We start from the raw sequence: 24692 nt of genomic DNA, 5'->3' as shown, positions 1-24692 counted from the left end.
TTTTTTTTCAACATTTAAGAACATAACCAATGTGTGTTTAAAAAAAAAATGCAAGTGACAGTGTTAAGATGCACACTTCCATGGGGTGCAGTGTACTGTTAAATTGTTAAAGATTAAATTCAGACTTGAACTGTTGGCTCAATAAGAGTAACTGCAGCCAATAACACATTTTGGCAAAAAAAATACTCTATTTTCTATTTGGTAATCTTAGGTAATAATTTTAAAAAGCAAAAAAACTGAATTGTCCCGGGATGAGGGTTTAGTTTTAAGTTTTTATAGGTCATGCGCTGTCCGCAGCCACAATGCAAACACATTGGACATTGCAAAACTACTCTCAGATGATAAACAGAAGTATTTTCCCCTGTATTGCTTAAAAATGAAATATTCTATTGGGACACTTGACAACAACTGGCCGTGAGGAATGTGGGAAAAAATCCGTAATACAGTACATCTTTACGTGAACAGTTTTAAATCCCCGGAACTTCATCGTAAATCAGCGTTGCAACCCGGGCAGCATTTGGAGGCGGACTGGAAACAAACGCCGAGCGAACGACGTTGGAGGGAGATTTGAGAAGCGCGTGGAGAAGAAGGGCTGTTTGTTCGGTTCCTCATGGACTCCGACAGCGACATAAAAACAACCCCGAGAGGCTTCCAGTGCGTCCTGTGTAACGTCAGTTTACCCAACAGTAAGCAGCTACTACTCGGTTCTATCCTGCTAACTTCTCCAAGGTTAAAGTATGGGAGGCTAACTCCTAACTAGCTTTATTATATCCGTTAACACTCGTATTTCGCCATAAAATAGCGCCTTCATTTGGAGAGAAATACACACTGTCTTGATGTGGCTTATAAAATACTAGCTTGTTACTATTATGCTGTAACGGTTACAAATTTTATGTAAGGGTAGACTTTCAGAAATAATTGCAGTCAATGTTACTTGAAGAGCCTTTTACAACACTGGTTCAATAGCATAATAATTAAGTACATCTTTTAAAGAATGATTAATGCGATTCTTAAGAATATCCAGACGTTTTAATGTGAAAGATATACCATCATTAATAAAAGCTTTAATGAAAGTAACCACCGAAATGTTCGTGACGTTTTGTATGGATAAACACGCTTGAAAACCACTGGGCAATCGATTGAGGTCAGCAAATTTGAGTTATCAATTGTGAAATAATTCTGTATGAATTGCGACAGGCCCACTAAATATTTAGTTGCACTTTAGCTCAGTCTTTCATGTGTCGTGCATTATTGGCTAATCTGATGATGAGCATTTACCTGCTTTTATTTTTTCCCATTTCATGATTAGGATTTTGCAACTTAAGTTAGTATTTTGTATGTTGACTAACTTTAGAGCCGAGTGTAGACCAGCATCTAAAAGGGCGTAAACACCAGACCCTGAACAATGTGCGGGCCAGCAGGAAGACTCATGAGCAGTGCAGTGTGTTCGTCAGTGGCATCAAGCCTGAAGTCTCTCAGACTGACCTGACGGACTACTTCCAGCAGTTTGGTCCAGTCTCAGATGTCATCCTGGATAAAGACAAGGTCTGGGTACAGTTCATTATTAGCTGGGTGATATAAAGAGGTGTCACTGTTCATTGGGGTGTGTCTCTGAAACTGCTCCTCCTCTGCACACAAAGGGTGTGTACGCCATCGTGCAGTTCAGTGAAACGGCGAGCATACAGGCAGCTCTGTCCTGTGTTGAACACAAGCTGAAAGGCCTGAAACTGCGCGTCAAACCCAGAGAGAAGAAGGAGTTCAAGATGATCCCCAAGAAGAAAGATTCTCAGAATCTTTTCGACCGTCTAAAACCTGAGCTGATTCAGCTGCTGTCTGTAAGCATATTACACAACTTAATCCAGCCTGTTCTAATTTCACAGTAAATCATAACATTCTAACCATGAAGTGTTGCATTTCAGTAAAATTTAATGCAAATTTGATGAATTATAGATTAAACACTGGAGTGGGCTTGCTTTATGTGTGGTGTATTTTATTATATATGGAGTCTTAACACACAACCTTGACAGCTTTAGTGAAGGAGAGTGTGTGTAGACTGAGTGATTATGGCGTTGTCCTCCAGGTGAACGCGCAGATGCAGTACATCGTGGAACGATTCCAGCTTGGAGAAAATGAAAAGAAGGCTCGAGGCTTGCTCGTTCAACTCCTGCAGGAGGTTTTCGTGGAGTTTTTTCCAGGTGAGTTTAGTACACACGCAAACAGGGAATCTATTACTGAGGTGGTTTGTTTGGAAATGATAATTGTGTGAAACACGTGTAGATCCACTCACTCTCTCTTTGCGTCATGTGTGGATGATTTACAGAAAGCCAGATTCTGCCGTTTGGTTCATCTGTCAACAGCTTTGGCCTCCACGCCTGTGATTTGGACCTGTTTCTAGACTTGGAAAACACCAAGGTCTTCCAGGCCCGTGCCAAGTCCTCTTCAGAGCAGGTCTGACACTTTAATATACACTGAAGCAATGTTCCCTCTAACTTCTCATGTGTCTGGGCACACACACAAGCTCCCTGAGCACACTGAGGATCACGGTGAGCAACATGAGCCGTGCAGGCTGTGGCCACACACCTGTTCAACACCTGGGAGCATCGCAGGGTACATGGCTTATTAAAAGAATCAAATTACAGCAGCAATTTCTATTAGTTTACTTTTAATATTTTCGAGGGTTTACCTCTCAACCCAGTTTCACCACTTGTTCTCCTGTTTCCACATTCCTTGGCCTTACTTTGGCCTGGTGGGTGGATGTGTCACTGCCCGCTCGTTTCGCCATGATGAGGGGTTTGCATTTGCGTCGCTGTCTCTTATCTCTGCCAAAATTTTGTTAGCTAGCTAACCTGCACAGTGCCACGCCATGTATGGCAGGGCACATACGCAAGCACTGCCAATGCTATGATTGGCTGCGTAGCCTAAGTGAACTGTATCATGTCATTGGCTGGACACCTGTCACTCACTGAGTCTACGCGCTGCATAGATTTTCTTGTGCGCTGAGAATGTGCGAGCGGTGCACGACTGCGCAAGCGCGCAGCTTAGAGGGAACATTACACAGAAGCTATTGTACAGTTTTCCTAGTTTTTGTTATAAACCAAGCTGTGCTTTGTCTTCCTTCAGGCAGCAGAGGGCATGTCAGACGACGGCTGCTCGGAGGACTCCATTCTGTCTGACATCGACCTGACTACTGCATCTCCCGCTGAGGTCCTGGGTCTCGTGGCGGCAATCCTGAGACGCTGCGTTCCCAGTGTGCACAAAGTCCAAGTGGTCAGCAGCGCTCGTCTCCCTGTAGTCAAGTTCCAGCACCGCAAGCTCAACCTGCAGGGGGACATTACCATTAACAACAGGTCACCCCGACGCTTAAGATCCCATAGGAGCTGTGCAGCTGTGGAGGCCTGCACAGTGAGAAGAGTTATTGCATGTTTTCACTTTCGTCTGTATCCTTCATCAGGCTGGCGGTGAGGAACACCCGCTTCCTCCAGTTGTGCTCAGGGATGGAGGAGAGACTGAGGCCTCTGGTGTACACCATCCGCTACTGGGCCAAGCAGAAACAACTGGCTGGTAGGATTCAAGTAAAATATTGACAAAAATCCTCTTTGTAATGAAATCACTGTGTGTGTGTGTGTGTGTGTGTGTGTGTGTGTGTGTGTGTGTGTGTGTGTGTGTGTGTGTGTGTGTGTGGAGGCCTGCACAGTGAGATGTTATTGCGCATATATATATAATATATATATAATATATATTATATATATATTATATATATATAATATATATATATTATATATATTAAATATATATAATATATATATATATTATATATATTATATATATAATATATTAAATATATTATATATATAATATATATTATATATATTATATATAATATATATGTGTACATACATATATGTATATGTATATAATATATATATATATATATATATATATATATATATATATTATATATATATATTATATATTATATAATGATTTTGGTTTCTGTAGATTGAGAGTGTTGTTTCATTACTTGGTCAACAGATGTCAGTGGAACCTCACTTGTCCCTGATGATCACTGTGGGACATGTAATACCTTGTAGCGCCTCACTGTGGTCGAAGGTGGTTAAAGACTAAGTAATGACACTACATACACATCTCCTGATGAGCTGCAACAGCGCATTCCTGCGATACACAGAGTCTGAATAAGAGTTTATTGCCATCACTCTTCATCTCCTATCATGTACTCTTTACTCCTCCTACCAGCTAATCGCACCAGGTTGAGCAATGCATGATGGGATCAGTGCTATAAACTGGTTGTGTTTGAAAAGTCCCCCTTTATCACCTCTCTCTCTGTCCGCTTTCCTTGACCCTGATGGGAAACGTCATGGGGTCAAGGAAACATAACTGGGAGAGGACGAGGGCGCAGAGAGAATTCCACTACACTTTCATTAAACAACAACATGAAGCCACGGTGCGTGCTACTGATGTGCGTCCGCCTCATGCACCGATAATGTTCACCCTGCGGTATACAGTATGATGTCATCAACAAGGTTGAGCGTGAAAGAAAAAAAAAAACTGTCAATCACACCGAATGTCACACAGAGAATGTTTGCTCATGCTCATCCTCCTGTCAATCATATTTATCACAGGAATCCAAGTTATTAATCTAGGAAATGATTGACACATGAATGACTGAGGTATTTAGGTACAAATACAGAGCTGTGATGTCATATCAGCGTTTAAAGTTTCTGCATCGTCTTGCTCCCGCATCCGACGTCTCTGACCACAGTGCAGCAGCGTAACGTTCGATTCAAAAGTTCCAACGTAGAAGCATCTTAGGTCACACGAGAGAAACAAACTGATATTCATATATTAAGTGAAAATTATCGATTTGTTTGAAAACCTGCAGCAGCAGAACTGATAAGAGCACCTCAGTCTCCGTGCACGCTTACACACGAGGCTTCGCTCATCCCAGGCCAAGCAGCCGTCCTCCTCCCCCTCCTCAGCTGATTTATTGTACTGTGCCTCCTGCTGATGTTTGTTGTTGATCCGATGATTCGGTTTTAAGATCAGAGAAGCTGCTAAAGGTCTTTGTAAATGCGTTGGTGTGTGCAGTAACGTCCTTGAAGCAATGATGGACGCAAACGGCAAAAGTACCTGAAACCCTCCAGAGGAAATTCTGTTCAACCTTTTAGCTTTTAAAATGTCTCTTAGACCGACAGGTAAAATCACCTCGTTTCTCTTCCTGTCGCTGATGAACAGAACATGTATTTACATTTCATCACCCTCTGAAAATAAATAATTGCTTTTAGTTATTTTTTTTGAGAAAATCCTTTTTTTTGCCTTAAAAATCTCCTTGTGATGTTTTGTCTCCATTATTTTGTGTTTTCTGAAAAACTTGGAAAAAAAATGACTTAGGCGATTATTTTGAAGAAGCTTGAGAAGGGGAATCAAATATATATGATGATTTGTGTTCCTGCTGCCCGGTGTGTTGATGGAGCATTTTGGTGGGCAGCTGACTGGTGCGTCACTCTTGAAGTTGCTCCATCAAGGAATTGTTTCCAGTTTTATCTCAGGAGCTGACAGGGGAAGTGGTAAAGCTCCTTTCCGAAGCATTTGAAAGAATTCGAACTCTGCTTATAATCGCGGCCGTGCAAATTCTTCTGGGTGATGTCACTCAGAAGAATCATAGCATATTTAACCAGTATTTTTGCGAGGTGTCAGACTGCAGAAATCACTACAAAGACTCTTGTCTACTCTTTAAAATTCAGACTTGGAGCACAGGAAAGTAATCTAGTGGTTGTGAGTACGTCACAGTTCACCAAGGTGACTACAGTGTGTGTGTGTGTGTGTGTGTGTAAGTAAAACTGAAATTAACCTAACTGAAATCATTCATCCATCCATTTTCTATTCCGCTTATCCGTTGAGGCTTGGGGGGGGGGGGGGGGGGGGTCAGGAGCCTATCCCAGCTGACGTTGGGTGAGAGGCGGAGTTCACCCTGGACGGGTCGCCAGTCTGTAGCAGGGCCTTCAGGAGCAATTAGGGGCTCAGTATCTTGCTCAAGGATACTTGGACATGGTCACCGGGGGAATAGGGGGATCAGGGGAATATTTCATGTCGTCGAAGGATTTCCCTCACAGATTGATTCCTGATGGTGGAGGTTAAAATTATGGTGCTGGTGGTGTTGTGGTGTGGGGTAGCAGTGTAGGAAAAAAAATCACACCTACTGATCATCAAAACGTCTCCCGCTGACTTTTGCTGATATTCCAGTGGTTCTTAATTTCATGTAGCTGCATTGTGTAGTACAGAAATGTTTAAAAGTCTCATGTTGCAGTTGTATTTGTGCACGTGTGTGTTGCACGTTCTTGTAATTATGTCATCACCTGGGTGAAGGTGTTGCATCATTATTTGCCTTCTAGGTAATCCCAGTGGCGCCGGCCCCCTGCTCAACAACTATGCCCTATCACTGCTCATCATCTTCTTCCTGCAGAAGTGCGAGCCGCCTGTCCTCCTCACAGTGGACCAGCTCAAAGATTTGGCCTGTAAGTTTACCGTCACACCACATCATCTTTTCATCTGGCGACCACTGCATGAACATACACAGTGGTGGGGAGATCATCTTTAGCAGTATTCCACAAAAGGCTTTTTGTAGTTCTGAGTGCTTGCATGTCGGTAAACACAAGAAATGGAATCCAGGTCGTACCCCGGCAAGTTCATATCTGCCTGCTTCAGCAGGTAGCATTTGCTGATGTGTATCTCTCACATTGTTCCACCTCCTGGCAGGTGAGGAAGAAGAGTGTGTGATTGAGGGATGGAACTGCACCTTCCCCAGTCAGCCCATCGCTGTGCCCCCCAGCAGGAACACTCAGGACCTCTGTAAGTTACCACAAAAGTATGTTTGAATCAGTAACTGTACAATACACTAGAAGTTTATTGATTCCCTTAGACACCTCTGTGATTTCTCATGTATGTAAGTTCCTCCTCCAGTTCATCAGTGTGGTTTTAGCCTCAAGTACATTTATATGGTCTTCAGAGAGACCGTGGACTTTGTGCCAGTGAAAAGCTAACAGGCTAACACTCTCGCTGCATCTATTTTTGATTGCAATGTAAGTGGATATTGTACATGTCTACATGTTGATAAAAGACAAAGTAAGCTTCTCATTCCGGGTGTCCTATCCCTCTGATGAACATTTTTCTAGCCTTTGGCCCTAAAGAGTTTTCTGACTGCGCCTGTCCATCTTGTTACAGGCACTCTGCTGGCCGGTTTCTTCTCCTTCTATGCGAAGTTTGATTTTGCCAGTAGTGTCATATCTCTACGGGAGGGGCGTGCCCTCCCCATCACAGACTTCCTCTGTCAGAATAAAGGGGACAAGGCCGTGCAAGATGAGGAACCTGCTAAGCCCCATCACATTGGGCCCAAATTGGGCCCGCTAAATGTTTTGGACCCCTTTGAGCTCTCCCACAATGTAGCAGGAAACCTGAATGAACGCTCTCAGCAATGCTTTCAGAAGGAGTGCCAGGAGGCAGAGAAGTATTGCCGCAGCTTCCAGTACCAGCACAGGTCCACCAAAGGGAAGTCATGGGGGCTGGTGCGTTTATTCACCCCCCACGGGGAGGTCCCAAATTCTAAAACAGAGCAGCTGACCATCAGCATCCCCTTCAAGTCTGCTTTGCTTCCAGAAGTGCTGCGTAATCAGCTGCACGTGGCGGGAGATGGTTTTCGGCTGCTGTGGTTTCAAAAGGTGTGCTCTGCTGTGGAGGAAGTGTTCCAGAGTGTTCTGCACTGTCACCTGGCTGCCACCACAGATGCCGTCTTTGGCAAAGGTACAGGTGCTGATGTAGCTGGGGAAATGGAAACTTCAACCTCCCTCAACACATCAGCCAATGACACCTGTGACAGTGTAGAATCCCCCCAAGAGTCTAGCCCTCTGGGTGCAGTGGCGGTGGGTACCAAGAGACTGTTGTCTTCTGGCAGCGACACAGAAGTTTCACCCCAAACCAAAAAGCCAAGAATGTCCAAAAGGGGCACCAACAGGATCTGGGTGCAGAATCACATGGTGTGGGCTGGCAGGAGGAAAGTCAGAAGGGTGCTGGTGAAAGAGAGCGACTCGAGGCCAGAGGGCAGCTGCGTGGCCCTTGAGTCCCAGGTTACAGCCCACATCATTGAAAAGGAACCGGAGCTCAAGCACCCACTGGAGTTCAAGGTTCAGCCTCAGCTGATGGGGGGGACAGAAAGCACCAAGGCTGTGTTTAAGTTGGAGCCTCGCAGTGACAACGCGGGAGTTCTTCATGACTTCTTTCATTTTCTGGATGCGTTCTTACCCAAGATGGTAGAGACAGTACTGCAGGCAGATGCAGGCAGCAGTTAAAAATGCTTGATTAATCATGTCATGAAGTTACGTGGTCTTTGTTTTGAGAAATAAGGCAGTGTGAATGAACCCATGAGGGAGAATCACTGTGGTGGATTGTCCAGCCACCATTATAATACTGTATATATGGGCTTAGTCTGAATGTGATGTTTGTAGTTTGGGTTAATAAAGTATATTTCTACGCGTAGCTTTGTTTCAGAATAGCACCTCCTGATTAAGCCTCCTGTTATGTTTGAGAGGTGGCTCGATCTGTAGATTTCTGTTAAAAAATACTGCTCTTGAATAATGAAGCTCTGATACTTCAGCTCAGTATTGCATCTGTCTTTGAAGGTATTAAAATATTGTTTAAAAAAAACCCAACCTCAGTATCATTTGTGTGTTTGTAAAGTATTGTCACGTTTACATAAAGATTCAGTAGTTTTACATAGTTGCAGGATTGGGGTCGGTGCCTCGGTTCAACTTGGTATTAAGTGGATCTTTTATCCAATCAGCTGCCCTCTCATATGACGATGACAAATGAGAGTAATTACTCAGGCGGGCAGCTGCTTTATTGCAGGCTGGACAGGCTGGAACTGAGGGATGCACAGAGCTCCCATGTGCTGATTAACTTCATTCATCTCACTTTTAAAGGGAAATACAGATGGGCAGCAGACTAGGCAGGCCTGCGGAGGACGGGGACACCTGTGATGATGAAGAGGTTGGAGGCTGGAGTTGACACTGATGCTTGACGCAGCCTGAAAATTACAGATGAAGCTGTTCCACTGTCAGAAGACTGAAGTCACTGCGACCAGAAATCAGCGTCGCATAGTTAACAAGTCAACAACTGTTAAATACCAAATCTTGACTAAAAGCAATATCACACCGTTTATTTAGCGGTGGTTTATTTTCTTCGTGAGAAAAGCAACACTCGGGGTTATTCATGTTTGTCTTCTTCAAGGTGGGACATCAGCCGTCCTCTCCTCTCTGCCACTCCAGGCTACACCGATATCACCCCTCATGTTTTTTTAAAAGCCTCTCTTGACATATGATCACTCACACACACACACACACACACACACACACACACACACACACACACACACACCTTGAAGCCAAAGAGCTGAAGTGATTGATATAAAAAAAATTACAGGCCTTTGCTGTTGGCTAAAAACAAAAAGTTTCACCAGCAATTCACAAGCTTTCTCCCTCAAGTTTGTCTTCATTACCAAAACGATTTAAAAAAACAAACAAACAAGCCAAATGAAATCTTTGCAAAGGTAGAAAGAAGGTGACAGCGGCACTTTGGCTCTGCGTTGAGGACTAACCAGTTCGGGTAATTAGGAATTGATTGTCTTGGAAATGAGTGGAGCTTCTTCTCCATTTGGAACTGCTCAGAAATGAGAGGGGGAAAAAATAATTTCATGTTTTGTGTAATCGGGGTCCGTTGGGAGGAGTCAATCTCCATGAGACCTGAACCTTCCAGAGCTTGCAGGCAATCCCACTGAGACCCATGAGTATACTGAGTCACTTCTTAGTACCGCGTCATCTTGTTATTCTGGTGACGGTGATGCTGCTGTGGATTTACGGCAAGTCCTGCTCATCACCCCTCCGTGTGGTCCTGCAACTGGAACGCGAGTTCCATTTTAAAACTTGATCTCACCAAATCATAGAACGCTGACTCTCTTAATTCGTAGTAAATTAGAGAACACGCTCCAAATCAAATCACCAACCTTTCCCAAACCCTCTTAACACCTGTCACCTGTGCCATCCATCATAGTTACCTGAAGCTGCCGGCTCGCTCATAAATGTATCAGGTCGTGGGGTATTGCTGTAATTGGTTTCCAGAAAAGACAAATGCTCTGACCGAGGAGCTGGAAGAAAAGCTTCAGTCCTCATGGGAAAAGCAGGAGAAAGTGCCGTTTTGGAAAACTGAGAAGCTGTAAAACACACCCTGACACGTGTATGTTCACGCCCGTCAGCCTAATCATGGAGGCTAAGGGTGTCATTAGCTGTGTTGACAGGGATCGGATAGTCCAAAAATGAAAATCGGAAAAACTTGAATAACCTAACTAAGAAGACTAATATAACCACTTCCATGTTAAGGAACTGACCGGCTTGGGAGGAATTCTCAATCGTGAATGCTCAATCCGGCTCATTTGTATGTTCTCCTTGTGCACATTTGCCCCACTGGGTTAGCGTGCACATTATTTTTCATTCTGATTGAAATCATTCCATTTCATTACACGTGATGGGATCTAATTCAGAATGTTGTTTACATGCCACAGACGTTTAATCAGGATCGATGTGCCACACGCGCATTGAGGATGAATAAGTCATGCGGCTGATGAACTGCGAAGATGAAGATGGTGATCTATCGTCTGTTTAGCGTTGTATATGCTTTTATACAAGGTTTTCCTACCGTCATTATTTCCTTAATGTTGCATTCGTTTAGCCTTTGGAATAAATACAGACTCCACAGAGGACCAATTTCGCTTTGGAGATTCCCCTTTTCTGCTCAAGGAGAAGTGTCATCACACTGCAGTCAGACAACAACCAGTTTCACCATTCACAACGCAATTTTTCTTCTGCTTAGTTCGTGAAAAAGGTTTAAACCAGCCATCTGAAACCAACTGAAATCTTCCTAATTCAGTTTGGGCCTTTTTGTTCTGATTGAGGTCTTCATATGGAGCACTTTTTTATTCTTTTTTTTTGGGGGGGGGGGGGACCCACACAAGACAGCATCAGAGATTTTTACAGGAAAGATTTAAAAGTTGTTAGTTGAAATGTTGCAAATGAATTCAAATAAGTGCTTGAAAGATAAAATGGGAGGACACACCATGCTGCTTTATTGAGGTGTTGTTCCTAGTAAAGGACAAGGGCGCATGTGCATGTCTGAGGCATTTCATTTAGCGTCCATGTAAACAGTTAAGTTATAACCTCTAAATCAGAGTGATTAGAGTGAACAGGTTTGAGAAATATTCTCCATGTGAACAGTTATTATAGTTCGCCCACCAGTCATTCAACTGTGTCTCTGACTGACACTCTGTGGACCCATTTGGAGCCATATATGGTCATGAATTATTGCGCTGGGGTAGCAAGCAGCCATTTGACCCCCCCCCCCCCCCCCGGGTCGTCTCCTGTGTTGCGATGAGCTCCGCAAACAGACTGAAAAGCACTCTGTTCATATTAGCGGCTCCCCTACACTGGTGATAAGGCTAAATAAAAACGCATAATCATTTCCCCCGTTCTGTCTGAATGGCAGGAAGGAGTCAGACATTCTCCCGGGACATTGCTCTTACATCAGAGTGGCTTTTTGTGTTTGGACTAGGCTAGAGTGTCTCATGGAAATGGAAATGTTTTACTATCTAAAGTTAGGGGGGGGGGAAGCTTTTAGATTTGATGAATAAAAGGTATAGACGTCTGCTGTGGTAGGCTGAGTAGATTTCCCTGATTTGTTTAAGAATAAGAAGTTCTGTCAAATGTTTCCCCACAGGAAAAGTTGGTAAAACTGATGAAAAAAAAAAAAAAGATGAAAAAAAGTTTTCAAAATCAACGACCTCCTACTGGCGCTATTATCTCGGCCTTGATCGCAACTCAAACACTTCTCCCCTCTGCAGGAGCTCAAGCTGCCCCTCAGGAGTGCATTAGCTGGGGTTTATTGGTCTGTGAAAACTCCAACTGTTGCCCTTTTCTCTTATCTGAGGCTGTTTACCTACAAACTCTCCACCAAGCTAATGAGTTTGTCTTGTCTATATTGTTGTTTCTTGCAGTTGACTTTTACTGCCTGTAGAGTCGACGCAGGTTGATTACTGGAGGAGAATTAACAAAATGTTGAGCCAACGCCACCGTTAGCTGTGAGAAATGGACGATCACGACGCATCACTTCCCTTTGACCATGTACTTTCATTCCATTTTTTTTCGGCTCACCAAAATGTCAGTTCCCATTTTACCTATAAATGAATAAAACGAACAGCGAAACTATAATTGCTCCTCAATATCAGTTTGATTGATGGTACAATAATTGCTGAGTGCAATCAATGCGTAATACCACAATCCACTTCCAGCCTTTATGGCCCGGTCATATACACTTTAACTGCTTGTTTATTATCAACAGTAGTGGCAGCTTTATGGGGGCTGTCAGCGGGAATTTATGCCCAAATCAAGTTGTGTTTCTGACAAGGGCTTAGCTACAGACAAAGGAGAAACCGATGTTTGTTACGACTCTATAAACAACAGGACAGGAGCTGTCATGGCGTCTCGGGGGAGTCCGGCTTGACAACATGTTGCCTTCTGTTATGTTGTCACCACGAGAGGCTCTTTGATTGACGCGTGATGTGATACTCATCTTAGTGTTGTAAAATATAATGGCCAAGACCTTGTTTTTTTCTTGTTGTTGTTGTTGTGTTACGCTCTTGCTACTTTTGCTCACTAAGTTGCTCTCCTTGAATCCTTGAGAACGTCTTGTAGCTCATATTAACGTGTGACAGAACTCCTGATCCTCAGAGCGAATGGTCAAAAAGCAGAAGTACACAGCTGGCGCTAGTATTTAAGTGCATGTTCTAGAACTGGAAGAACAATTAGGTATTATCCAAGTATTTCACAAGTACTTATAACTGGTAAACACAGTGAGCAGTTGTCCTCCTGTGATACTTCTTGTAGTGACATATACTCATAGTATAATGTGTCTCTACTTTCCCAGAAACAGGTATAGGTACCAAATACTTACTGAATAATTTGTTTTGATTGTGGTTTAAATTAGCATATTGATAGCCACCTCTAACAAAATAATTAGAGTGACTTGGTTTTACTGTCTGCTAAAATACCCTGCATGTTCCCAATACTTAGAAAGTACTGACAGTGGAAAGTAATACCAAATCATTCTGGAAGTATTGTGTAAGTACTGAGTACCAACAAGCTATTTTAAAGGAAGGTAGAGCAAAATCACTCTAAATTGACCCATGGATGGCCAGTACTTAGAAATTCTGACCAAATGATTTGGCTCTACTTTCCTCTAAAATACGCTCCAGGAACCCAGTACTTCAAAATACTCATAGATTGAATTGGCTCTACTTAACTCTAAAACATCTTGTTGGTACCCAGTACTGACAAAATACTTACTGAAGAATTTGTTTCTACTGTTCTCAAAGATACCTCATGGGATATATTCACTATGTACAAATTATATACAGTATTATTTGGTTGTACTATCCTCTAAAATACTTCATAGCTACTCAGTACAACATTCCCAGTTGTTGCGCATCCAAGGAATTTCCAATGTAAATTCAGAGAGATCACATAATTTCAGCCATTTGCTCTGTAGAACTGTGTAAAACAGTAATACTATGTTACTAAATTACTTTATTACAATACTGACTTTGCTTGTATTGTCAAAACTGTCTTTGTGCACAGTGGGTCATATTATTACTATTAATTACAACTGAAGTAAAGACCAGATGATGGTGGAAGTGTTGGTGACGGTAAGAATGAAGACCATAAGTAAGTCAAGACAAGTCAGCGCAGGTCAACAAGAATATACAAGTACACACGCATGTATACAGATACATTTACTCGTGTATAAAAATGCCCTTATTTTGGAAAAAAAAAGTAGATGTAATTGGGATATACTTCACTTTAACATTATTGTTGGATACATTTAAAAAGACACCCTCATTCAGGAGAATCCCCCAGCGAGCCAGCTAACGAACTGTAGCATCACTGTAATGCGCTGCTTGTAGACATGATCACATATCCTGGAACTTTAATTACACCGACTCATAACAGGGGTGTCCGTGATAACATTAACAATTTCCCCGGGAGCAGTTTTGAAGTAAACCACCTGATGAAACTGTTGTGGACGGCAGGGGTGAACGACTGAAGGGGAAAGCCTTTCCTCTAAATGAATTCAGATGTTAACGAAGCAGTCCAGAAAATGTGGGAGAGGACACACAGATGCACATCTCCATCTCTGTCCTTTCTGCAAACATAAAAGCAGAAACCCCTCCACACACACACACACACACACACACACACACACACACACACCAAAGGAGATAAGTGCACCTTCCCTGCAGGATAAAGGGGGACTTCAGGCGTCATGAACCGTGAAGATCTGAGATAAACCAGAGCTCCTGCCATGGTCATAAATGGGAGCGATTAGACTCAGTCTGAGCACTTGAGTCCTGAAAGGCATTCGTACGTGCAGCGTCTTACACTGAGCGTCGTATTAGCGTCATTTGTCCACGCCGCGTCTTTATGGCGTGACAAATGCGGGGAGGTATTTGATCCATCAACAATTCAATGAATCGTTCCATTAAGACATGAGAAGTTGTGCTCTGGTGAGGACGAAAGCATCATCACCACGCGTGAAGCTCAGAATTGATCCGTGCGGCCTATGACCTCTACTTTCAGACCATATTAAAAGGTTTTAGCACCATCTCAATGATGCATGCAGCAGTGGCGAGCGTGTCGAAGGTCAAAGGTGCTGCAGGTAATGATCAGACAAGTTTGAGGCTGCATCACTTCAGCAGATCGTCTTTGTGCTATCAATTAAACAGCATCCAAAGACTAAGAGTTGGAGATGTTAATAGAGGTATTTTTGAAATGCATCTTCACAAACAGTGTCCATCCTCACTGTGGGAAGAACGGGTTTGTTCGTTGACCAAGCATGCAGTCAGACCGGAGTCGATAACAGTCCTGATTAAAACGATCTCGCCGCGCAGCAACAAACGCAGCCTAATGAATCTACGACTAAATCAAGTAATGAATTCAGCCAGTATTCGTGGTGGCCTCTACCTCCATCACTGCGACGCGCTACATGAAAGATGAAGCCGCAGAAATCCAGCACAGTTATTTTTTATTTGTATCGAATTGATGTCTTATTTCTTTTCTTGTAACAAACAGAGCTGAACACTCGTCTGGGACTTCAAGTCAGAAGGACCGGCAGCTTGATTCTCTGATGTGTGTTGTGGTTTCTGAACTTCACAGTGAGGGATTTTAAACCTGTAAAACCTGAACCATCAAATAATTAACAGAAAAGTCTTGTTTCATTTCTGTTTTTAGTCTGGACTAAATACTGGATATAATCATGAATCAAATAAAGAACACCGTAAGTGTAAGTTTCGTTTTGTATCATTTCTGATACATCCGGATTTTTCTATGTTCAATTTGTTGCACACACTCAAATTCACACAAAACTAATATCTCACAGATGACACCGGTCTCAAAAACTGGTGTTCCAGAGGCCAGAACAACTTTAATGGGGAACACTGGAACTTTTTGACATCTTCCAACTCAAGAACATTTTCATGGACAGGTATGAAAGAGCCGGTAAAGAGAGCTGAGATGGAGGCTGCAGAGTGGCGCCTCAGGCTGAGAGCTGTTCATGGTGCTGAAATCTCTGCAAGCTGAAAGAAATCAGCGTCCGTGCCATGTTTAAGCAACACGGAAGAACGCGATGAAGATCAAATTGGGAAGTCCGTGCGTGTGCACACGCGGATGACCCCTTGCTCACGCTGCTGCTGGAGGTGTGGTTTGCGCTCCTCGGCGCGTATCAGGTGCCCATCCCTCGCTATATAATCCAGCGAGGAGCGAGCAGAGGAGCAGGACAGGACACCAGCGGCTGACTGGCTACATCAGGACCACGCAACTCTTACTTTCTGTACAGGTACTCACTTCGTTTGTGCGTTAACTAAGCACCTCTGTATGCCTTATTTCTGTACTTTTTTTTGACATGAACTGCACTTTACAACAGTACGAGGCTAACAGTTTGTGCTTCTCCTCAGATGGCCAACATGTTGAGATCGTGGATGACGCTCGCAGCGCTCGCCCTCTGTCTGCTGGTGTGTCTCAGCAGCTTCGCGGACGCGTATCCGCCCAAACCGGAGAGCCCGGGGAGCAACGCGTCGCCGGAGGACTGGGCCAAATACCACGCAGCCGTCAGGCATTACGTCAACCTCATCACCCGGCAGAGGTGAGTCACTTGACAGAACTTCATACTTTATGCTGATCTGGTCCTCCTCTCTGGAGAAGTTTCTGCTTGTGATGCTTTTACTCCGCAGCGCCACATGGCCTGTGTTGCAGCAAAACAAAAAACAGACTAGCAGATGCAGGTCAATAGTTCAGCACTCAATGTGTTGTTGTAATGAGGGGCATGACAAGAGCCAGGTGCTCAGACCAGATAGATGCGTGTGCTGTCGCAGCTCTGAGACATGAGAAGAGACAGACACAATCATTTCTCCTTCACAGGCAAAAACAGATGGTTATTTCATTCAAGTGGCAACATTTTGTGTTGCCACTTCATAAATGTCACTGCTCTCTTATCAATAATGATGCCGTCACACCTCCGACATGTCAAATATGATCAGTCCTGGTGTGGCAACCACCCTGATAGAAGTTAGTTTAATTCACTGGTTCACTTGGGAAACGGGTGAGTTCGGTTTCCTTTGATGGAAGTGGAGTAAATCCTCCACTCTGCTGCCGGGTCCTGACAGAAGCTGCCCTCACAGGGGCTCTGTGCCTTCACTCACACACACCTCAAATGAAGGCAGGCTAACTCCTGGCTAACAACGCCCAGGCATTGATTTCTGATTTTAGGACACAGATTCAAGTCAGAGAAGCTAGTTGTATTTCCAGACCTCAGTCTCTGCAGGCCCATCGCACGTCAGCTGGACAATTATCTGAGCACAGGAGCAGCACTGATGAAGAGTCAACAGGGTGTACACAGCTTCGTCTGCAGCTTAACGATTTTTCAACAAAGGAGTCACAAAATTGAGATTCATCACTATGCTGACGGGGTCACCACTCCAGCAGAGCACCCAGTGGACGCAATTTGCTTGCAGAACCGCTGATGACCGCTTGCTGAACAGAACCAATTATTATTGAAGAGAACTCATTACATGTTGGGTTTCTCATTTTTCTACAGGTACGGGAAGAGGTCAACTCCGGAGCAAGCGGTGGCGTGGCTGCTGTTTGGAGCCGATCCAAGCCAAGATTCTGAGCCACGGTGAGAGAATCACATGCACACACATCAGGCTTAGTTGTATGAAAATAGAATACCAGGGTGACAGTTGTGAAGGCAGCTACTGACAGGGTATTATGTGGCTAAAACGAAATTTTCTGAGGTGGAAAATCCTCCGAAAAAAAATAGATTTAAGCAAAATAATAAACCTCGAAGGTGTTTTATCATGTCTCCTTGCAAATATCTGTGTAAAGAAACACTTACACACACGCCTAGTTTTTTTTTTCCAGGAATGAGCATCATATCTGTGTATATCTATATCTCTCTATATATCTGTATCCATTACAAGCATTTTCACTTTTCCATGAATTGAAACATGAGATCATTGGCTTGTAATATTTAATAAAGAAGGAACAGTTAATGGAGATGAAACCCTGCCAGTGTGTTCCATCCTGAAGGATCAGCCTTTTGAGATTCTTGTTATTAGGACGTACTGTTAAGCGGCGCGCTCACATATTCCTTCATGGTCATTACATATTCTGACAGCAGTCTGCATTTCCATTGCAAAGTCAATTAATCAAACTGTTTCTTCTCTTTCAGTGTGGACTATAACGATCAGTGGTAGATGCCGGCTGTTATCCCATCTACTTTCCCCTCGATCGTCAAATTAACCAATAATCAAAAACACTAAGATTTCCTCAACACACATTCCACTTTGTGATATATATTCATTTTAATGTGCATGCATATTTCTTTTTCTCTACTTCTCTTGTATATCTCATTGTTAACTGGCCAAAAAATGTAAATAATTTGTATCAAAATAATAATCACCCACTTTACAACAAAGATTAGAACGGAATAAAACTATTGAATACACACATTATTCGGTATTCCTCATTTATTTATGTTTCTCAAGCTGCACTTCCTGTTGCTGCCGCTAGGTGTCACCATATCACCGGGTAACATTTACAACCTCTCTTAAGATCACCGCTGAGGGCTTCCGACCGACAGCAGCGGACAGGGTTTAACTTGTACAGAGACGCATTCGCCATCGCCAATCTTGACCGAGCAACGTTTGACAAACCGGATCAGCGCGAGCGTTAAACCCGATGGAGCCATTGGTGAGAGCGCGCGAGCCGTTGTGAGGCGAGGTCTCGGTAAAGACAGAAGCAGTTTGTGTGGGTGACAGTTGGCTCTTGAAAGTGGCAGCGTAGATTAACAAGACACCTACCGCGGACTGTACGAGCTGAGCTGAGAAACGTCTCAGACCACCGCCACCACCGAAGAGGCTCCCGGAGAAAGCTGACCGGGCAGGTGAGCGCTTCTTCGCCGTCGTTCACGGAGGAAACGTCAGTTAACGTCAGTGGAGACATGACCCGCTGTCCGTTATTATTTCACCGTCTGTTTTGAAAGTGTTAGCACTCGAAGACGCTTTGTTGTCTTTAAAAAATGACGTTAAAACCTACGTAGAATCTGTAGCACCCTCGCGGTCTGACACGCAGCGCGAGACAGCACCTGGGTTTAATTAGCTTAATTGGCGACGGGGGTATTTGCACCTGTGCAGCCACCATGGCCATCTCCTCCAACCCTGACTTCCATAGAGCTGCGTTTGATAAGAAAATGCGTTGAAACAGTGCTTTTGATGAGAGAGACTGGATTAACGCCGAGCGCTTTCTTGTCATTGCGCATGCTCACATGCTGCTGGCTTCAACATGTAGACGCGATATTGAAAAAAGGGGAGTATACTATGTTTTAAAACGCAGTGTTTTCACAAACATATGAGGCGTACGAACAGCGTATCAGGTGACCGTCTGAAGCAGAAGCTATTAGCAAAAATTCATGCTATCACATGTGTGTTAATACCCTCCCTTCCTCCCCCCTCACTTTCTCCCGACTGTGACACTTAAGTAGGTCCACTCCAGTCTGATCCAGTAGAGCTGCTCGGTCATATATTCTGGCCTGCACAGATGACAATCTTGAGTTATTTTGTTATAATTAGAACCACTTTTCTCCACAGTGCACTTTAGTATAGCTCCACCACCCACTCCAACCTCAATAGTAAACGTCAGTTTCAGACAGTGTTAACAAAACCTGAAACATTCAAAGCATTGGGAGAGAAGAATTCAGTTTTTTGCAAGTATTACTTCCTATACCCGCTAGGTGGCACTAGAGAATACATACTTAACTGTATATTGTGATCCTGCGCTACAGGTAAAGACAACACAATGTCATTTTGATGTAAAGCCAATCTTTGTTACATCAGGCGTACTTCCTGTGACCACTATGTGGTGCTATGACTTGAAAGCAGCTTGTTGATGTGTTTAGGCCGGGACTCTCACCAAACATGAGATTCAGGAAAACATGACGCCATGTAGAGTTCAGTTTCAACAGTTTGGCCTCTATAGCGAAATATCATAATATTGTGCATTGCCATGGTAACACTGCTTCATGAAAACTCTGTTTTCACGGTCACCCATCACCACTTTCTCAAGGTGTTTGTGATCGAATTTTAAATGGTTCTAACTAGGAGCACATACAAGTGTAAAAAAAAAAAAAAAGTAATTTCCTGTCACCACCAGGTGGTGCTATGAAAAATCTGCCCCCAAGTTTAAGGGGTTCTTTGTTCAGCTTCAGTTTTTGTGTAATCCTGCTGTCAAATGCCACTGAAAACATTACCTCCTTAAGAAAGGCTGATCCACACAGTTCAGTCAAACGTCATATCAGTATTAATTTAGGAAATATAAATACAATGTTAGTAAAGACAGTACACCAATAAGCCATGACATCATGACCACTGACTGGAGAAGTGGATAACACTGCTTTAATATCAGTTTGGGTGGTATATGAGGCAGCTAGTGACTGAACATCCTTGAAGATGTTTTGTAAGAAGCATGATTAATGGGCGAGCATAAGAATCTGAGCCAAATCGTGATGGCTTGACGAATGGATAGGAGCATGTCCTAAACTGCAGGTTTTGTTGGGTGTTCGTGGTCTGCAGCGGTTAACACCTACCAAATATGGTCTAAGGAAGAACAGCTGGTGAACAAGGTCACAGGTGTCCAAGGCTGATTGATGCCTGGGGAGAGCCAAGGCAAGCCGGTGTTTTGTAATCTTACTGAAGAGTTACTGTAGCACAAATTGCTGGAAAAGTTAATGTGGGTCCTCATTGAAAGGTGTTAGGACACAGAGCATCACAGCTTGCTGCATACTTGGCTACATAGCTGCAGACGGGTCAGAGTGCCTATGCTGTCCCCTGTCTGCCGCCAAAAGTAGCTGCAGTGGGCTTGTGTGCATCAAAACTGGACCACCAAACGATTGAACAAGGAGTTCAAGCAAACGGGCGGGTGTGTGGGTATAGCACCAAAGCAATGGTACCAAAATGCACTGTGGAGGAAAAAGGTGAGGTATCCGAGGCAGTGTGATGAAAACCTTGGGTCCTGCCATTCATGTGGACATCATTTAAACATCTTTGCAGACCGAGTACATGTACACCTTCCCAGAAACAGTATTTCCTTCTTTCAGAAGGATCCCTCGCAGATAGCGGTCACATTTGGGCCTCATAGGCTTCATTTGGGCCATGTTTGGCACTTCTGGCCAAACATGGATGGTTATCTGGGTTGCTACATGGCAAAAAAATGGTTGAGAAATGGTTTCGGGAACACAACAAGTTCAAGGTGTTGACTTCTGTAGACTGCTGCTACAATGTTAACATCCGCAAAATACCAAAGAGAATGTTATCAATGGATGTTGCTAACAGCTTAGACATAAACACTGTTTTTTTGTTTTGTTTTTGTTTTTAACTTTTTCAACTCAAATGTGACGTCACTCCCAGTTCCAATCTCTGAGGTCATAAGACTCCAGTGCTACAATTTCATCTCCTAAAATGTATGAAAACACGTGGAACTGTGGGGTGGCATGGCTGAGGTGGACGAGGAGCCATCCATTTATGGTTACTGTTCAATCCCTGGTGAAGAGACCATGTTCGTGTGTCCTTGAGTAAGACACTGAACCCCGAATAGTACCTTGTTTGCTGGTTGGCACCTTCTGTGACCCATAGGTGCGACATAGACATCCACATACATACATACTTGTACCATTTATTTTCAGATTTCAGGCTTCATTCAGTTATCATTTAAATTATTTTGTGTCAAAAACAGACTTCAGGATTGTAATGATATTATTATTTTATTCTTAAATGTCCATTAGCCTCCTAGCATAATCGTGTGTATTTTATGCAGTGATCATGTTGCACATTGGAGACATGGAGAATACCAATGATCTCTGTTAGAAGAAGACAAAGAAGTTATTGTATATTCATGAGTAAAAGGAAAGTGTTCCCCATCTGGAGCAACTCAGGCAGTGGATAACTACAGTGTGAAACACAAGGCTTTCTGCTTGAGGTCTTAAAACACTTTGAAAAGGGAGATTGGAAGGTGACCAGTGTAGTAAATTGTACATCATCCAAATGTATTTATAAAGAGTTCAACAAGCTAACCTAACATTTGTGGCCAGCTTTGACTGCGTTGCTGCTCAAAAATAAGTAAATAAATAAAGGGAACACATAATCATCACAGTTTAATTCCAAGTTAATCACACTTCCGGGATATCAACCTGTCCAGTTAGGAAGCAATAATGATTGTGAATTAATTGTACCTGCTGTTATGCTAATGGGACAGACAACAGGTGGAAAGGAGTTCCTACATTATTTTGATCGCAACCAATTACGCTGTGATCAATAAAGATGTTCAACTGGAATATTTCATTCACGGAGCTCTGGAATGTGTGATTCAAGTGTTCCCTTTATTTTCTGAGCTGTATGTACGCTGTCAGATCAATGAAAAGAAGGACTAGAGATATTGTTTTCTCATAAGATAGCCTCAAACATTGAATCTATACATATTATTTCTTTTGAAAAGTTTAATGGTGGTAGCACCTTAACAAAGGTAAAACCTTTTTTTTAAAAAACTCTTAAAAATCAAATTGCTATAACGATGACTTCCCTTAAACCTCCTTAAATTCCAGTCACATATACCAAAATGAGAGTCTCTGGATATTCAGATCAAACCTGCATCGGATAGTTTTAGTTTCAAAGAGCCTTTGACTATGATTAAAGACTCCTTTCTTATCAGTTTGTGATTTAGAAGTTGGAGGGTTACCATAAATTGTTCCTGCTTGTGACAGCTTTTGGGGATTGGCTGTAAGATCTTGACAGAATCATTGTCAAAGTCCTCCACCATGAAAGAACTCTGTGAGAAGTAGAACTCTTATAAAAACGTGTCCTTCGCTCCACATACCCTCAGGAAGATTTAAATACATTCAGTTGGATTAAATTGCCAGAAAATGGCGGAATGAATGTGTGCATGAGCCTGACCGTGTCATGTCTGTGCTATGCATACTTTACATGACTTTGACCTCCATCACACATTCAAAAGCTTCTCCCCGTGTGACCTTTTTTGTTTTTTTATTTGATTCATAATGAAATCCTCATGTTCGGTGTTATTTCTTTGACCAAGTGATGACATTAACAGGAAATGTAATCAACTACAGATGTGAGAGAGAGATGATTTTAGAACTAGGAGCCATCTACTCTTGGTTCCACTGGGACATTAATCAGCAGTGTCACCCCCCCCCCCCCCCCCTCACACACACACACCTTTCATTCATGAAAACCATATCACATTTAGTCTCACACCTGCTACCTGTGACAGCTGCATCGTCCAACTTTCATCGGTGACTTAGTATAAATAAATGAGTTCTGAACGAGCAAACATGGCTAAAAATATCACATTTGTTTTTTTGTACTATGCTCAAAATATCTTTTGGTCCAGATTAAAATATCTCAACGACTGATAGCATGAATTGTCACAGCACCTGTCTGGCCTGTTTTTATTTTGTGTTGAAAGTTCTGCCCTTGTGTGTCAGGTTTGACCTCCAGTCTTGTTTTGATATTTCTGCTTGTTTGGATTGCCTCTTGTTATTTGACTAGTTCTCTGTGTATTGTCGGCCTCTTCCTCTCTAGTTGTCAGATCGTCTGTGCAGTTAGCCTGCTGTGTTTTAGTAATGTTTTATTTATCAGCTTCTTTCAGTTCTGAGTTCTGGGTGTTTTTTAACTTTTGATTGCTTAAATAACCCACTGATGCTGCTTGCTGTTGTTTCTTGCGCCTGGGTCCAAATAGTTAGCGTCACGAGAAACTAGGCTTATTCCCTCTATTTGAAATCTTGGCAAAATTTCACTTTGTCTGCCTTTTCACAAACAAATACCTATGATAAATTTGGCGATTGAACCTCAACTGTATTTTGTGTTTAGTGCTAATGGTAGCATGCTAACATGTCAAACTGAGAACCTAGCAAATTTTATACTTGGTGGTGTTAGCTTGACGTGACAATGTTGATGTTTGCCTTTAGCGCAAGTATGGTGTGCTGGCTACAAAGGGAAAACCTCAGCCTTCACACTACGGTCAAATATCTTTGTGTGATGGCCAAATCTTGCTCATGGACCACTAGTTTACCACCACTATCCTGTAGGTGGACAGGTGAAACAGTTACATTTTTATTCAGTCAAGTCTTATTCTACATAAAGAAGAGGACGAAAGAATCTGGGATCGTTGATAGGATTCGTGCTGGATGGTGATTGTAAAATATTCCCTATGGGTTGCTCTCAGCACTGTGCTCGAGTCCTTTACCCTCTGAGTGGTATGAACATGACATTTAATTCTAATTACAGTAATTACAGTATGGACCCGCTGTGAGAAAAGGAAGTCTCACATCTCTGAGTCGATCACATTTTCTGAGATGTCAAGGGATGTTGTATGTGGTAATGGTGGTAAAAAGAGCTCAAGAGTGAGGAGGTGAAAATCCCAATCGTACTCTCCAGGAGTTGATGATCAGCCATGTTATTTGAGAGGGGGCGCCATCAGGTTGTCGAACGCATCTGCTCCTGTAGAAGTCTCAGATTTGTAGGATATCAACGTTGTTTTCAGAAAATGAGGTTGTGTTTGTGATGTCACAAAGAATTTCTGCACTACGCACAATCTGCAACGTCTGGTTGGTGGAGCGTGCTGTTACCATGGAACTGGTTTCTGAACTTGACACTGTTGGCATTTTTGAGTTTCTCGAGTTCCTGCAGTTGTTTAAGATGAACCTGGCTTCAGACTTGATTTCCTTTTCTGCTGAGAAACATTAATTATGTTGATATAATATAACCATCGACAGCAGTGACAAGTTAGCTAGCAACAACAAAGTAAAACAAGATGCAATTACTGTTGAGCTCTATTGTTGGCCATTATAATGGTTTTAAAAAGCTTTTAAAATGCTTGTTTTAGAATTGATGTGCATGGATGCAGGATGATCAGCAGCAGCGGATAAAAATCATTTCTTAATGTATTGCTGCAATGAGG

General features: G+C 42.9%; 3 protein-coding genes across 3 annotated transcripts in view; all 3 read left to right on the top strand.

The window, feature by feature from the left end:
• The first annotated feature begins 510 nt into the window (after positions 1-510).
• tut1 (terminal uridylyl transferase 1, U6 snRNA-specific) lies at positions 511-8712 on the top strand. The gene is made up of 10 exons (XM_086196118.1): positions 511-686; positions 1355-1545; positions 1641-1835; positions 2081-2195; positions 2321-2448; positions 3121-3347; positions 3452-3561; positions 6411-6533; positions 6775-6867; positions 7240-8712. The coding sequence occupies exons 1-10, from the start codon at positions 611-613 to the stop codon at positions 8358-8360; spliced, it is 2379 nt and encodes a 792-aa protein (XP_086052244.1). The 5' UTR covers positions 511-610; the 3' UTR covers positions 8361-8712.
• A 7229-nt stretch (positions 8713-15941) lies between these two features.
• On the top strand, positions 15942-18148 carry pyyb (peptide YYb). Its single transcript, XM_086196125.1, has 4 exons — positions 15942-16002; positions 16121-16308; positions 17260-17340; positions 17896-18148. The coding sequence occupies exons 2-4, from the start codon at positions 16121-16123 to the stop codon at positions 17918-17920; spliced, it is 294 nt and encodes a 97-aa protein (XP_086052251.1). The 5' UTR covers positions 15942-16002; the 3' UTR covers positions 17921-18148.
• A 121-nt stretch (positions 18149-18269) lies between these two features.
• mpp2b (MAGUK p55 scaffold protein 2b) overlaps positions 18270-24692 on the top strand; it is a 37552-nt gene continuing 31129 nt past the window's right edge. The window contains exon 1 of the mRNA XM_086196121.1: positions 18270-18609. The gene's annotated coding sequence lies outside the window, so the exon portion shown is untranslated. The remainder of the gene's footprint in view (positions 18610-24692) is intronic.

This window comes from Aulostomus chinensis, chromosome 23 (genome assembly GCF_037954235.1).
Source record: "Aulostomus chinensis isolate RoL2024-O1b breed Wild chromosome 23, RoL_Achi_v1.0, whole genome shotgun sequence".
Taxonomy (NCBI): Eukaryota; Metazoa; Chordata; class Actinopteri; order Syngnathiformes; family Aulostomidae; genus Aulostomus; species Aulostomus chinensis.
Note: the sequence above shows the minus strand (reverse complement) of the source record. Positions and strands in the feature narration are given on the sequence as shown.

What these genes read in the sequence shown, in the direction of transcription:
- pyyb (XM_086196125.1), top strand. Translation starts at nt 16,121, where the DNA reads ATGGCCAACATGTTGAGATCGTGGATGACGCTCGCAGCGCTCGCCCTC. An exon ending in AACCTCATCACCCGGCAGAG is followed by an intron (nt 16,309 to 17,259) that starts GTGAGTCACTTG and finishes ATTTTTCTACAG; the next exon opens with GTACGGGAAGAGGTCAACTC. An exon ending in AGCCAAGATTCTGAGCCACG is followed by an intron (nt 17,341 to 17,895) that starts GTGAGAGAATCA and finishes CTTCTCTTTCAG; the next exon opens with TGTGGACTATAACGATCAGT.
- tut1 (XM_086196118.1), top strand. Translation starts at nt 611, where the DNA reads ATGGACTCCGACAGCGACATAAAAACAACCCCGAGAGGCTTCCAGTGC. An exon ending in TAACGTCAGTTTACCCAACA is followed by an intron (nt 687 to 1,354) that starts GTAAGCAGCTAC and finishes GACTAACTTTAG; the next exon opens with AGCCGAGTGTAGACCAGCAT. An exon ending in TTTCGTGGAGTTTTTTCCAG is followed by an intron (nt 2,196 to 2,320) that starts GTGAGTTTAGTA and finishes GATGATTTACAG; the next exon opens with AAAGCCAGATTCTGCCGTTT.